Source organism: Triturus cristatus, chromosome 9 (genome assembly GCF_964204655.1).
Source record: "Triturus cristatus chromosome 9, aTriCri1.1, whole genome shotgun sequence".
NCBI lineage: Eukaryota > Metazoa > Chordata > Amphibia > Caudata > Salamandridae > Triturus > Triturus cristatus.
In genome coordinates, this window is record NC_140592.1 from 996,155,896 (window position 1) to 996,170,698 (window position 14,803).

Genomic DNA, 14,803 nt, shown 5'->3' on the forward strand with positions numbered 1-14,803 from the left:
TCCTGGTCCCGCTTAGACTACTGGCTAGGCACGCAGGAAATCTGCACATGGGCCACGATGATACGACATCTGCCTCGAACGCTGTCGGATCACTCGCCAGTGGCTCTGGATATGACTTTGCCGTCTCACATTCCTCCTCCCTTTCAGTGGTGCTTACAACCGTCCTCATTACTAGACCAGGTTGTTAGAGAGGGCATCCGGGAGGCTGTCACATTTTTACATTCAACACAGGGTCCGTTCAGACTATGGAGACGCTGTGGGAAGCGTTTAAAGTAACCAATCTGAAAGAAACACGTTAGTTAGATTCCTCACCTTAGAATATCCCCAGGCGTCAGGCTGGATCTGGAAAGATTTTTGTAGCAATACCCCTTGTGCGTCGGTAGGCGTCGTCTGCGGCTCCGCGTCCGTCGTCGGCGTCGTGCGCCGGAATGATGTCGTCGGAGTACTTAGACGCCGCCCTCGCGTGCTGACGTCGGTTCTTCTTTTTTCCGCGCCAGTAAGCGCTGATCTGGGAAGAGCTTACCCCTAGTCATTTTTTGACTAACTTTTTTGACTTCTTTTGGTCTATCAACTCGACTCTGGTGCCGGTAGGATGCCTGGTTTCAAGGCCTGTGACGCCTGTCACCGCCTGATGTCGGTGACGGATCGCCATCGCCGGTGCCTTTATTGCCTGGGGGCCGACCATGACGCGGAGTCGTGCCTCGATTGCCAGGCCTTGACGTCGAAAGCTAGGCGGGAGCGGTCCCGTAAGCTTCTCGAGCTTCGGCACTCGGCTCCGTGCCGCTCTCGGTCCCGGTCCAGGAGGAGGTCCAAGGACCGATCGCGGAGCCGCAGACATCGTCATCGCTCGTCGGTGTCTTCGGGTAAGTCGAAGCACTCCAAGAAGTCCAAGAGACGACATCGCTCTTCGGACTCTCCTCGCCGGTCGCGCGACTCGGCTGAGGGTCAGGGTGGTCCCACCCCCGCGGCTCCATCGGAGCCGCAGGAGTCGCATCCGTCCCCATACCCGCCGGTCCCTGGGACTGACGCGACTCTGGCGGAGGTCAGTGCCTTCCTCTCGGCCATGAGGGGCCTGGCTCCGCCGTCGACGCCTGTAGGCGCGCCTTCGGGCCCCGCACGTTCGACTGGGCGACCTCGCGTGCCGGCGGTCGACCTCACGACGCCTCCTCCGCCGGCGCCGACACCGGTTCCACCTCCGGCGCCGTCTCCGGACGACACCGTTCCCCAGTTCAGCCCCTGTCCGGACCCGACGCCGGTACGGCGCCATCCGGCGCCTCACCCGACGTCGATGGATGACCGTTTCATCTACCGTCCGGCTCCGATCGTTCCTCCTGTTTATCAGGAATCGGATGACGGGGGCGACTGGGAGGGGTCTGAGGACCCTATGGCCCTCCAGGGTCAACTTTCACAGGACTGGGCCGACGAACTGGGGGATGCCAGAGGTCTGGATACCTCCCCGGACGCTGGTTTTATCTCTCCTCCGACTGTGGCCTCGGAGGAGGGTGCAGCTTTTTCAGTGGTGTTGCGCAAGGCGGCCGAAGCCCTAGGGCTGGAGTTGCCTGCTGTGGCCGTGAGGACTAACGTCCTCACAGAGGTCCTTCAACCGACAGCAAGCTCCACTGAGCCTCTGCTGCAGTTCAATGAGGCCCTCATGAACGTTCTGCAGGGCACTTGGTCCAAGCCCTCCACATTTCCTCCTGTGGACCGGAACGTTGCCCGGCGCCACCGCCCTGCTCCGGGCGACCCCAGTTTCCTCTCCCAACACCCCACCCCCGAGAGTCTGGTTATCCAGGCCTTAACCTCCTTCCCGTCCGCTCCTCCGGATCGGGAATCCAAGAGGTTGGAACAGTTTGGCAAGAAACTGTTCTCGTCCCTGAGTTTGGGGCTGCGGTCTTTAAATACCGCTTGCCTTTTGGACCGTTATTCCCACTCTCTGTGGGATACGGTGGAGGACGTGCTGCCCTTGTGCCCGGTGGAGGCCCGGGCACAACTCACTCAAGCACTTGCTGACGGTCGAGATGCAGCACGGTACGCCATACGGTGTGGACTTGACACCACGGACTCGCTGGGTCGGGCGATTTCCACCACGGTGGCGCTTCGGCGTCACGCCTGGCTGAGGTCCACGTCATTTTCAGGGGATGTCCAGAGTTCCCTCATGGACATGCCCTTTGATGGCACTCGCCTTTTTGGTGAGAAGGCGGACAGTGCGCTGGCTCGGTTCAAGGACTCCCTGGCCACGGCCAAGTCCTTGGGTCTTTCGGCCCCGCGGCCGCAAACTTCAGCCTTTCGTCCCTTTCGTGGCCAAGGAAGGGGCGCCTCCTCACGTCCGCCCAGCCACCGGCCGCAGAACCAACCTGCACGCGGTTGCGGACGTGGATTCCGCCGTGGCGGTACTGGAGGTCAACGTGCCGGTCAGTCCACATCCACCCCGGCAGCATCCGCCTCAAAGCCCTCCTAGTCTGAGCTTTCAGGCCCATTCAACGCCAGTGGGCGGCAGAGTTCACCATCACCTGCTCCACTGGCGCTCCATCACGTCGGACAGGTGGGTGCTGCAAACCGTCTGAAGGGGCTACTCCCTCCCCTTCGAGATGACCCCTCCAGCCATGCCGTCGCTGAACCACCGTATGTCGGGGGATCATTTGCATCTTCTACGAGAGGAAGTTTCGGCCCTCTTGGCCAAAGAGGCCGTTGAGCGCGTTCCTGGTCCAGAAGTAGGTCGTGGTTGTTATTCTCACTACTTTCTGGTTTCCAAGAAGGGCAAAGGGGGCCTACGCCCGATCTTGGACCTCAGGAGCGTGAACTCCTTCCTCCGGAAGGACCGGTTCAAGATGCTCACTTTAGCTCAGGTTCTGGCTGCCCTAGACCCTGGAGACTGGATGGTAGCGTTGGACTTGCAGGACACTTATTTCCACATCCCCGTCCTGCCGGCCCACCGGCGTTACCTGCGGTTCACGGTGGGTCAAGAGCACTTTCAGTTCACCGTGCTCCCCTTCGGCCTCACCAGTGTCCCTCGGGTGTTCACGAAAGTGATGGCGGTGGTCGCAGCTCATCTGCGCCGATCAGGGGTTCCAGTCTTCCCCTATCTCGACGACTGGCTGTTGAAGGCGGGCTCGCCCCAGCAAGTCGTCTCCCACCTCCAGACTACGGCCGACCTTCTGCACTCGCTGGGGTTCTCCATGAATGTGCCGACGTCGCACCTAAGTCCCTCCCAGAAGCTCCTTTTCATTGGGGCGGTTCTCGATTCGGCGCAGTTCCGGGTCTATCCACCGGAACAGCGGGTCCGGGACATTCAGGCCCTGATTTCCATCTTCGGGCCTCTGTCCTGGGTTTCGGTCAGGTTGGTGCTGCGGCTACTGGGGCTGATGGCCTCCTGCATCCTGTTGGTACCTCACGCCAGGTGGCGGATGCGGGCTCTGCAGTGGGACCTGAAGTTTCAGTGGGCCCAGCATCGAGGCAACCTGTCCGACCAGGTCTTGATCTCGGAGGGCACTGCGAACCAGCTGCAGTGGTGGCCCACGAATCGCGATTGGGTCAGCGGCAGATCCCTCTCCCTACCCCAACCGGAGCATGTCATAGTGACGGATGCGTCCCTCCTGGGATGGGGGGGCCATATGGAAGAGGCGGAGATCAGAGGACTCTGGTCTCCGGTGGAGACTCGGCTCCAAGTCAAACTATTGGAGCTGAGGGCGATCGGACTTACACTAAAAGCCTTCCTTCCCTCTGTCCGGGGAAGTGTCGTGCAGGTGTTCACGGACAACACCACCGCCATGTGGTATTGCAACAAACAGGGCGGGGTGGGGTCGTGGACCCTTTGTCAGGAGGCTCTGCGCCTCTGGAAATGGCTGGAACATCAGGGCATCACCCTTGTGGTTCAACATCTGGCAGGCTCTCTGAACGCCAGAGCAGACGAACTCAGCCGCCGGTGCATGATGGATCACGAATGGCGTCTGAACTCGGACGTGGCGCAAGGTCTCTTTCTGCAGTGGGGAGAGCCTTGGTTAGATCTATTCGCCACCGAAGAGAACGCGCAATGTCAGCAGTTCTGCGCGTTGGAATTTCCAAGGCGGCACTCGCTCGGAGACGCTTTTCGTCGCGAGTGGAGTTGCGGTCTGTTATACGCCTTTCCGCCTATACCACTTCTGCCCAGAGTGCTGAAGAAGATCAGGCGCGACCGGGCCCAAGTCATCTTGGTGGCTCCGGATTGGGCACGAAGGTACTGGTATCCCGAGCTACTCAGTATGTCCATCGATCCCCCGATACGACTGCCTCTTCAGGAGGACCTTCTGTCGCAGCAGCAGGGGACGGTCCTCCACCCGAACCTGTCCAGCCTCCACCTCCATGCGTGGAGATTGAGCGGCGACAGCTGATGCCATTTGACTTGCCTCCTGAAGTCTGTGATGTCATTCTGGCAGCCAGGCGTCCCTCCACAAAGGTATACGCCTGCCGGTGGAACAAATTTGTGGCATGGTGCACAGCAAAGGCTGTGGATCCCCTTTATGCCCCTCTTTCTGAGGTTCTCCTCTTTCTTCTTTCTTTGGCCCAGCAGGGCTCTGCTCTGGGCACCTTGAAGGGTTATCTTGTTGCAATCTCTGCTTTCTTAAGGCTTCCTGATCAGCCTTCTCTTTTCAAGTCCCCTGTTGTCTCACGTTTTCTCAAGGGCATTACTCATATGTTCCCTCCTGTTCCATTCGTAATGCCTCAGTGGGACTTGAACCTTGTTCTCACTTCTCTGATGTGCGCTCCCTTTGAGCCCCTTCACAACTGTCCCATTTGTCTACTGACTCTGAAAACTGCCTTCCTGGTGGCTATCACCTCCGCTAGGCGGGTGAGTGAGCTCCAGGCTCTGTCAGCTAAGCTTCCCTTCCTTTTGGTTCATCCGGATAAAGTTGTCCTCCGGACACGTCCTTCTTTTCTTCCTAAAGTCGTGACTCCCTTTCACATCGGGCAATCTGTCACGCTGCCCACCTTCTTTCCGCCTCCGCATTCTTCAAAAGATGAAGAGAGGCTCCACCGTCTGGACCCAAAACGTGCGCTGTCCTTTTATTTGGACCGCACAAAACAGTTCCGGGTGGACGACCAACTTTTTGTTGGATATGTAGGTGCTAAGAAGGGTAAAGCTGTGCACATGCGGACCATCTCACGATGGGTCGTGTTGTGTATTAAACTCTGCTATTCCTTGGCGAAAAAGGTCCCTCCTGTTGGGCTGAGAGCCCATTCCACCCGGGCCACAGCGGCGACAACTGCCCTGGGACGGGGAGCCCCCTTGCAGGACATCTGTCATGCGGAGACATGGGCTTCACTGCACACGTTCGCCAAGCACTATTGCCTGGACAGCCAAGTCCGGAGAGATGGCCTCTTTGGCCGTTCTGTTCTCCAGGACTTTCTGGTGTGATCTTGGTTCGCAGGCCCACCTCCGGGGTTGGTATTGCTGGGGTATCTATTCTAAGGTGAGGAATCTAACTAACGTGTTTCTTTCAGATGAACAAGTTACTTACCTTCGGTAACGATGTATCTGTAAGAAACATTAGTTAGTTAGATTCCTCACCGACCCACCCAGCCTCCCCGTTCTGCGAACCGACATCTAGGGTTAAGGTTCTCCCTTTCAGGGCTGTAGATTTTTTGGCACCAGTGTCGGTCTCTTGCATTGCTCAGCTTCCCTCGCGCGGAAAGCTATGTATAAGAACTGACGTCAGCGCACGAGGGCGGCGTCTAAGTACTCAGACGACGTCATTCCGGCGCACAACGCCGACGACGGACGCGAGCCGCAGACGACGCCTACCGACGCGCAAGGGGTATTGCTACAAAAATCTTTCCCGATCCAGCCTGACGCCTGGGGATATTCTAAGGTGAGGAATCTAACTAACTAATGTTTCTTACAGATACATCGTTACCGAAGGTAAGTAACTTGTTCTTCGGGGGACATGTATCAGTCTTCAGGCCGGGGTATTAAAATCGGTACGTCGCTCTATGACTATGCTGGAGGGTGAATTGGGTGATTTGGAAAGCAAATATGGTGACCGAGCAGACCCCAGTACGTTAGTGCTCATTAAAAAAAAGATAGAGGAGTACAATGAAATAGCTGATCAGGAAAGAAATCCCCTGTCATGCCGGTGAAAGGCGCGTTATTATGGAGAGGGGGGGGCGGCCAGGCAGAACGTTGGCTAGCCGTATCCTGGAACCCCAGACTAGGGCGCACACGATACAAGCAATCACTACCGCTACTGGCACACACTATGACACGCCGACTATTCTGAATAACTTTACAGACTATTATGCCGGGATGTATGCCCACAAACCCACAGCCGATGCTGCAGAGTTTGAGCAATATCTTGAGGACATCGCTTTGTTATGGCTGTCGCGTAGACAGCAAGATTTCTGGATGCACCCACTTACACTGGGTGAAGTGTGAGATGCTATAGCCGCTCTACCCAATGGGGAAGGCTGTAGGCACCAACGGATTGCTGGCTGAGTTTTATAAAGGATAGGTCGACCAGTTTGCCCCATGTCCCCTGCAGCTATATGAAGATGCATATGACGCCCAGTGCTTGCAGCCAACCCTGCGTGAGGCACTAGTGGTTGCGCTCTTAAAGCCTGAGAAGCCACCAGACAGTTGCGAATCCTACCGTCCCTTATCTCTCATAAACACGGATGTTAAAATTTTAGCAAAGTGTTAGCCACCCGGCTGCAATTGTTCCTTCCCGTTATGGTCCTTCCAGATCAATCAGGATTTGTCCCCACTCGATCTACGTCGCACAGTTTACGTACGATTTTTTCAGTAATGCATGTACTGGAGCCCAAGCTGCCAGCAGTAGCAGTCCTGCTAGACGCTGCAAAAGCATTCGATTTGATATTCTGGTCCTATATGGTCACGGTCCTGCATTGCATGGGGGTTCCGTTTGCTTTCACGAATTGGATTAAATTATTATATACCAATCCAGTGGCGCGGGTTAGGATTAATGGGCAACTATCGGAGAAGATCCCTATCCAACTGGGTACACGGCAGGGATGTCCATTATCGCCGCTGTTATTTGCTCTTGTGCTTGAGCCCCTGGCCTGTATCTTACGGCAGCGCCATGCCCAAACGGCCTTGCGGTTTTTGCAACGCCCGCTCGCAGTCTCCATGTATGCGGATGACATGGTGTTGTATATCCGGAAGCCGCCGAGGTTCCTTGCGCAGCTTATCCAGGAATATGTTCGGTTTAAACGATTCTCGGGCCTGGGCATCAACTGGTCCAAGTCTACTATATTGCCACTCACGGAGAGTACGCAGCAATTTGACATAGACTATCCCTTAACGTGGTGTTCAGATACTGTGAAATATTTAGAAATTTGGCTCTGCAGGGACCCGCAAGCTGTCATACAGTCTAACTTTGGCACAGCCATCGCGCGGTTTGAGGGCAGGTAAACCGGTGGATTAAGTTGCCGCTGTCGTTTGCAGATCGGATAGCGCTGATGAAAATGGTGGTTCTCCCGCGATTTTTGTACCTTTTTTTTAAACATCCCGGCGCACCTAACGCAATACTTTTTTGACAGGCTTCACTCCCTTCTGGTCACACTAGCCTGGGGAGATACTTACCCTCCCATATGATCAAGGTAGCTTCTCAGCGCCTGACTTTCACCTTTACTATCTTTGCGCGCAGGCGCACTATGCCTATTATTGGCAGCAAGATCCAGCATATATTCCACATGTGGCGGTATGGCCGGTGCTGTTCGCCCTATACCGCTTAAGGCAATGATAGTAAACAAATATACAGTGTTTGAAAAAGTGGAAGTCGATACTATACAAACTACGGCTAAGGCCTGGCGTGAACTCGGTCAGCGAGCGCATAAATTGCCATTATATGCACCTGGCATGCCGCTCCTCCACCACTCAGACCTCTCGGTTACTAGTGAAGCTGGCATGCGGCAGACCCTCAAAGACATGGAGTTGACCACAATGGCAGATGTGTTCCCGAGTGGCCAGTTCATAACCCCGGACTACATAAACACCCGAGGCAATGTCTCCGCCATGCACCTCTATGTCTATACTAGATTACGCTCTGCGATGCGTGCACTCTACCCCACCTTCCCTACAGAACCTCCGACCCTGGAGGCGCTGCAACTACTATACACTACTACATCTAGGGCCAAGTTAGTCACTAGACTTTACAAAGCATCGCAGAAGGATGTGCCAACTGGGGAGTCAGCTGCGTTGGCCAGATGGAATGCTGTACTGCCGGAGCCCCTCTCTGAGAATGATTGGTTAGATAGCTGCCGTCTAACGAGTCAGCTGACGGCCAATGGTAATCTAAGATTAGTACACTATAAATACCTACATCAGCTATATTACACACCGGCACAACTTCATCGATATGGGCTGCAACAAGCTGACACATGCAAACGCTGTGGTACCCCGGGGGCTGACTTCTATCATCTAGCATGGGCATGTCCCAAAATAAATGAATACTGGAGCTCAATTTCAAGAATTCTTGGTCTGATGGTTGAGGAATTTGTTGAGTGTAACCCAAAAGTGTGTGTGCTGGGTGTTGGCGCTAAGTTGAAGCCATCCAACAAAAAATGTGTTTCCATAGCGCTGCTGATGGCTAAGCTTAGGATTTCCCTATGCTGGGGAAGTAGGGCTGTACCCACCACTAAGCTATGGTTGCAGGATCTGACCTACTGTCAAGATCAGTTCACATACTATGCAGAGGAACTGCCAGCCAAATCCAAGCCGCGGGATATATGGGGACCGCTCACGTCTTATCTGTTGAAAATCACTGACATCTGATGCCCGAAAGCTGTTCATTTGATTGCCTTGCATGTATTCACCCTGCACTGTACTTTATATGATTGTCATGTCTGTAGTTCCTAACGCCCTGGATGTTGTACCATACCACACTATGAGTTACGTAATACATGTATATGTAACATGCATACTATATCAATGCCACACCTTGAATGATTGTATACTGTTCGTTACTGTTTTTGTATGGAAAGCAAAAAAGCATAAATAAAATTAAAATAAAAAAACTCTGTGTTGTAGCGTAACTGTGTGTGCAGGTGGTGTTCATTATGTTCCACACAAGTTTTTGGAACTGCAGAAAAAAGGTTTCCAGCAGTTCAAAGATTCTAAATACTGCATACTAATTATTGTATTGTAGCATAGAAGACTGTGTGCCCCAGGCACTAACCCATCTACATGTGCTTGTTTTGCTCCACAATATAAGTCATATTGTGGAAGAGGTGTGGCGCAGTGGCCAGGGTGCCTGACTCCGGAACACGGGGTTCACGGTTCGATCCCCGGTGTCGGAGGCAGGTGAGCCTAGCACCATGTGACTCTGGGCTCGCCTTATCTTCCCGACGGCCCCCAGCGCCGGGACATCTCTCCGGAGGTAGCTGTGCGCTTTACATATGCTGGCATTTCATTTAATTTAATCTGAATAGGATTCATCACTGCATGAAGGCTGCAGGTGGTATAATCTTTAGCACCTCACACTAAAATTATTTTAAGTGAATATTCGCTCTTCGGACATGTTTTGAAATAATGTACACTGTTCTTAGTAGATATTTTTTAATACTTTGTGGTGCATTTCTCATGAGAGTATCACTGTCTGCAAACAGTGTGCTACAGAGTAAACTCTCTCCATAGAGTAAACAGTGTTTTCAGTAAAGATTAAATATTTTATTCTATTGAACTTTTTGTTTTTGTTCAGTTAATATAAGCTTAAAATATGATAGGTATATGTTCTATAAATTAAGTAGAGTGAAACTCTCTGTGGCTTCTCTTCACAGGACAAGCAGATAAGTAAAGGGGATGACCACTTACGAATGCTGGAAGAGGCCGGGCTGCAGCTGAGGGACCAGCTAAGCCGCCTGGAGACAGAGCAAGAGACCATCCTCAACATGATAGGAAGTGAAATTGATGCATCTTGCAAAATCCTCTCCCGGGATTCTGCAGAGAAATTCAAGGTATTTACTCACTAAACTAGTCTGTATAATTACAGCGTCAATTTGCTCCTGCTGCAATCGGTTTGAGGACAAAGACAATAGCTCTATCTTTTTTGCTTTCAATGCAAATTTGGTCTTTATGGAGGCTAATGTATGGAAGACATGGCCAGTTAACAATGGTCGATTGCTGTCAAACAACAATGACTAGTCTGTATGTACCCATCTAAATGAATGCCTTAAAAACAAACCTGTGTGCATTACAGGGTTGGTTGACTGTTTCAGCGTCACACTCTGACATGGAGTGGACACTTTCTTGACTTTTCATTGTGTTTTCACTATGAGCTTGGTCACAATCCTCACGATTTTTCCTTATCTCCTTCACCCACGAGGAAGTATTTTCAACACCCTCCACAATTGCATTGGCCTCTGTCAATGTGGGATTTTTGGACAATAGTTTTCCTTGTACTCTTGAGCTGTTGGTGCACCTTAATAACTCACCAAATTCACAAGTACGTGCTAACGTTTTTAGAGAAGCAACATAGGTTCCCACGCGTTCAGTTGGACCTTGAACCCTCGTGAAAAATCTATGGCGTTCTAAAACAACATTGATTCACGGTCCAAAATATCGTTCCAACATAGTCATGGACATCTCATACACATCTGCAGGCTCACCATCACCATTACCAATGGTTATGGGGTCCATGCTGTCATAAGTGTTCCTGCCTTCCACACCTAAATTATGTAGCAAAATAGCTTGTTTCCTGACCGCCGAAAATTTTTCTTCCCCAATTGCTATTAAGTAGGAGTCAAATAAATTCCTGCACCTCTTCCAGGGAAGAATAGGTTCACCTTTCTAAGATAAAAATGCTGGAGGTTGAGACATGCTGGAAGCAGTGGCCATTTCTATATTATTATCATTATTTTTATTTTTTATTTATTACAGTCCAAAGTAGTTTAGCGCACACAACAACAAAAAATCCAGTAATAAAATAGATTTCTCACCGTAATACAGCTTTTACAGTCAACCATAAGAAATGATGAGTCTTCGTATCGCGCTGTTTGTGGGAAGAAGAAATCACTTCCTAATTCAAAGCGCGTGTAGTTGCACAATTTATGTCACAAGCTTGAATGCAACCCAATCCAAGATGGCCGCCACGTTGTGTGACGCGATGCGTGCAACAACGTGAGCGTCAGCGTCGCTGTGGGATTCAATCAATCAATTAAGCTTTATTCGACCATAAAAATTACAGTCATAAAAGCACGTATCACAATCGTTAAATTTTTCAAGATAAAAGTGCACAGTTAAAATATCCAAGTTAAAAGAAAAGATTAAATAACAAAGACACCTTACGTTAAAAATCTAGTTTACATGATATCCAGACATAATTCAAGTCCCAATAATTCAGCTAAGGTGCAGCCTCCCACGATTCGAGAGACATGCTTTTCCTCAACCGCAGGGCCTTTCTCAGAAAAGTGGATACCCTCCAGGCAACATGTTCATTGTCTAGAAGTTGTAAGCGAACAAGTGCTGGACGGCATTGCCTAAGACCCTGCTGTCTTAAAAGGGGAAGTAACCAGACTCTCCTTAGTTCTTTAAAAAACTTGCAAAAAAAGACTAGGTGACTGATGGACTGCTCTGAGTGGGTGTCACACAAGCAGGGGGGTAACACTCTAGACCAATCATTCATTCTGGGTGTGGTCACTAGTCTGTGTACCACACCCAGTCTGAATCTTATCAGCAGCATTCTATCGTGTCCACTTGGGACAACATTTAAATAAGGTTCCATACCCAAAGAGCTAACCCTTAGTTGGTGTTGGATGACTGTAGGTTTGAAAGCCTCATCTGCTAATCTAATAGAGCCCAGCATTTCGAGGCACTCAATCTTCAGGCTTTTCCTCGATACTCGGGCCATCGAGCTGGGATTTAAATAAAACTCTGGGTGACCAAGATCACTCATAAACCTGTAGATAAACTTGAGCCAAGGTATCTTCAGCGCCCCATCCAACTTAATACAGTCAAGCAGGATGTCTCTAAATAAAATGGGTCTGCTCACTGATCCAGATCCTATGCCATAGAAGAATTGGCTCAAGTTTAATAAGGTCTGTGGGATTCAGAATCCAGGCATTCAGCAGGAAAGAATGCGTTGCGTGGAATGCGGAGTACTTAGAACTGGCAGAGCGCGCAGAGGCTCGCTCGCAAAGAGGATTTAAAAGTAAGCAAGGAACAGTTACTTACTTTTCATGTATGAAGAAGTCATTACTTGAAAAAAAAAAATTAACAAAACTCCACAAGAAGGGTGTAGCGTGTAGATCCGGTTGATAAAGTGTCCGTGTGCGAGCGAAGAGAATGTCGCTTGAGTCTTTAAATCCGTTTTGTTGAAAATCCGTCCATCCAAAAAAGAAGTGGGTTCACAGGGGAATCGATGGCTGTAGCTTGTCCCCAATCAAGTACTACTCGTCGCCAGTAATAAAATCCACGATAGTGAAGGAATTCCAATGCAGGCTTTATTTAAATACAACCACCGACACAGACAGGTCTGCTTTCCAGCGTTTCCAAGATCAGAATGCTTGACCTAACGATGAGCTCATTACATTCTCATTCTATCACTAAGACAACTAAAAGTTCTATGCTGTAGCATGCAAGTAAATTACAACAGTTACCTACCAACCACAGTGCTCAGTGTGACACATAGCTAACTCCACTGAACTAGTGTGTGCCCTCGCCTTATACTACAATATGAGACACTTCTTCTTCTAAGGAAAGATAGTGATTGAGTCTACAAATGCGCTGCACTTGCGCAGAATCTCATTGTTGTGATGAAAATGCTGCAAAACCAGGTCCTATAAGAGAGGGAGTCTGGTCATTGATGAAGTACTCATCAGTGAGGGTGAGTTTGCCATGGAGGATTATTTTCCACTATTCATACTATAGATGCCTCTATAGGATGTGGACATCAGAACCTCTCTACCTCATTGGCTCCAGTATTTGTCTTAAAGATGTGGGTAGGCTCTGAATTGTGCCACAATGCAGTTGGCAATGCTTAATCAACAGTTATACAAAAGATTCAAACATGTGAGTGAGTAATCCACTATAATGCTTGCGAACTGTAGCTGTAGGTAAGTAGCTTATTTATATGTTTTCCTGTAAGTGGTATTAGGCAGCCATTGTGTCTCCGTGTTCTGAATTTTTCTCTCAAACTGAAAAAGTCTAATATCATACAGATTACGAATAATAATTTATTTGGAGCAGGGACAGTTTGGTCGGGAATGCCTTCCCACCTTCAGAGAGAGTGCAGTACTTGAGAAGCTGTGCTTTGTTTATGGTCACACATGATACTTGTATAGTTGAGGAGAATGCTACTTCTCATATCCTCTGGTGTTGGTGCCTCACACGGGTCATAACAAAGAGGTGGTCTCGACATGTGAGATTTCATGTTCGTAATAAATACCTTCTACCAGGTTTTGGTTTGATGGATTCTGGACAGTTCTCTGCTGAAGTTCAGGATACGCTTTTCCAGATGTTTATGTTCATGTGAGGGCATTTGCAAGACTGCATAGGTTGTATTTCAAGGACTGTTGAATATCCATGGGCCAAACAATTGTTGTTATGGAGGTTCTAATAACGGCATAGAAGTAATTACTATACCGATGATAACTCATAAAGTTATCACCTGATGTTTACATCATGATGTCTTTTGAAGCAGTTTATAAAATTCTAACTGATGATATCTGTATTACATCTGAGAAAAAGATGATATTAGGGCTCTCCTGAGAGGTATTCCTTTCAATGTTATTTGCAAGGAGAGCATATTGACTTCACTGCAGAGATCTGCAAATCATTACTGCCATGTCTCAGGCACAAAAGCCTGGTTGTTATTTTGAAGATTTGTGGTACCACATATCTTTCGTAATGTTTTCTTCTCTGCTGTTTTGATTTCTCTTCATCTAAACATGACTGCTTCTGGGATTAATACTACATGTAAGTGATGATATTTATGTAGCTGTGAAATGACACAGCTGTACACTGAGGCGGGGTTATTTAGGAGAAAATCTGTTGTAATAGATACTTCTAACTGCAGATTCCTCATCTTTAGACTATCCCTAGGTGCTAGGTTAGATGCAGAAGATTAAAAAAGTCATAGCTCCTGTGCGCTGTGTGACAACGTGCTGACTTTGCTCCGCCCCAGAAGTAATGAACGTAGCTGCATAGAAGTACTATGTCACATGCCTATGCCAGTTCCCTTCCTTCCATGCTTTCTTATGCAGATCAAGAGATCGCTTGCAACTTTTGTTCATCAGTTTGAGGTTTTTTCCTAAAATTCTACATGCTTCCTTTGTGCAGGGGAACTATGTCCCCCTCTTAAAACTACAGGGTTTAAGCTTTGTAGGGACTGTCATGTACAGATATCTGTGGCATGTCCCCATGAATTGCACCTCTTGTGTTTGGGGCACAAATCCAAGTCCTGCGAGTAGTGCGTCCTTATGAATCCTAAAGCGATGTGAAGCAAAGCTGTATGTCTTTGAACACCAAAGGAAGTCACAGAAGTCCTTTTCTGCCGGCCGTTCTTGCTTTCAGGACGGTTACGGCGACATGCACCAACCTTCCAGTAAGTCAAATTCTAAGTGGAAGCGCAAGAAAGCAGAGCGCTATTTGTCCTCTGTCTCATCACTCTATGCCTACGAAGTCTCAAGGACGTCAGGGTGCCTCTTGGTCTCAGTCTCTCATTGAAGAGCCATTCTGCAACTGATCACGATGCACCCGGAGTATAAGGATCCTTAAGCAATGTTGATACAAGTTTCTGCCATCAGAAAGGCATGTTACAAACATTTGGCACTCTTCAACCTTTCTGTGGCACGCCTTCCTGTCCCAAGCATC

The 14,803-nt window shown here is 49.6% G+C and overlaps 1 protein-coding gene across 2 annotated transcripts in view; it reads left to right on the top strand.

Moving 5' to 3' along the window:
* CEP128 (centrosomal protein 128) overlaps window positions 1-14,803 on the top strand; it is an 860,263-nt gene that overhangs the window by 382,044 nt on the left and 463,416 nt on the right. For both annotated transcript variants that reach the window (XM_085626613.1, XM_085626612.1), the window contains exon 16: window positions 9,772-9,948. In XM_085626613.1, coding sequence (XP_085482739.1) covers window positions 9,772-9,948 — 177 coding nt within the window. The remainder of the gene's footprint in view (window positions 1-9,771; window positions 9,949-14,803) is intronic.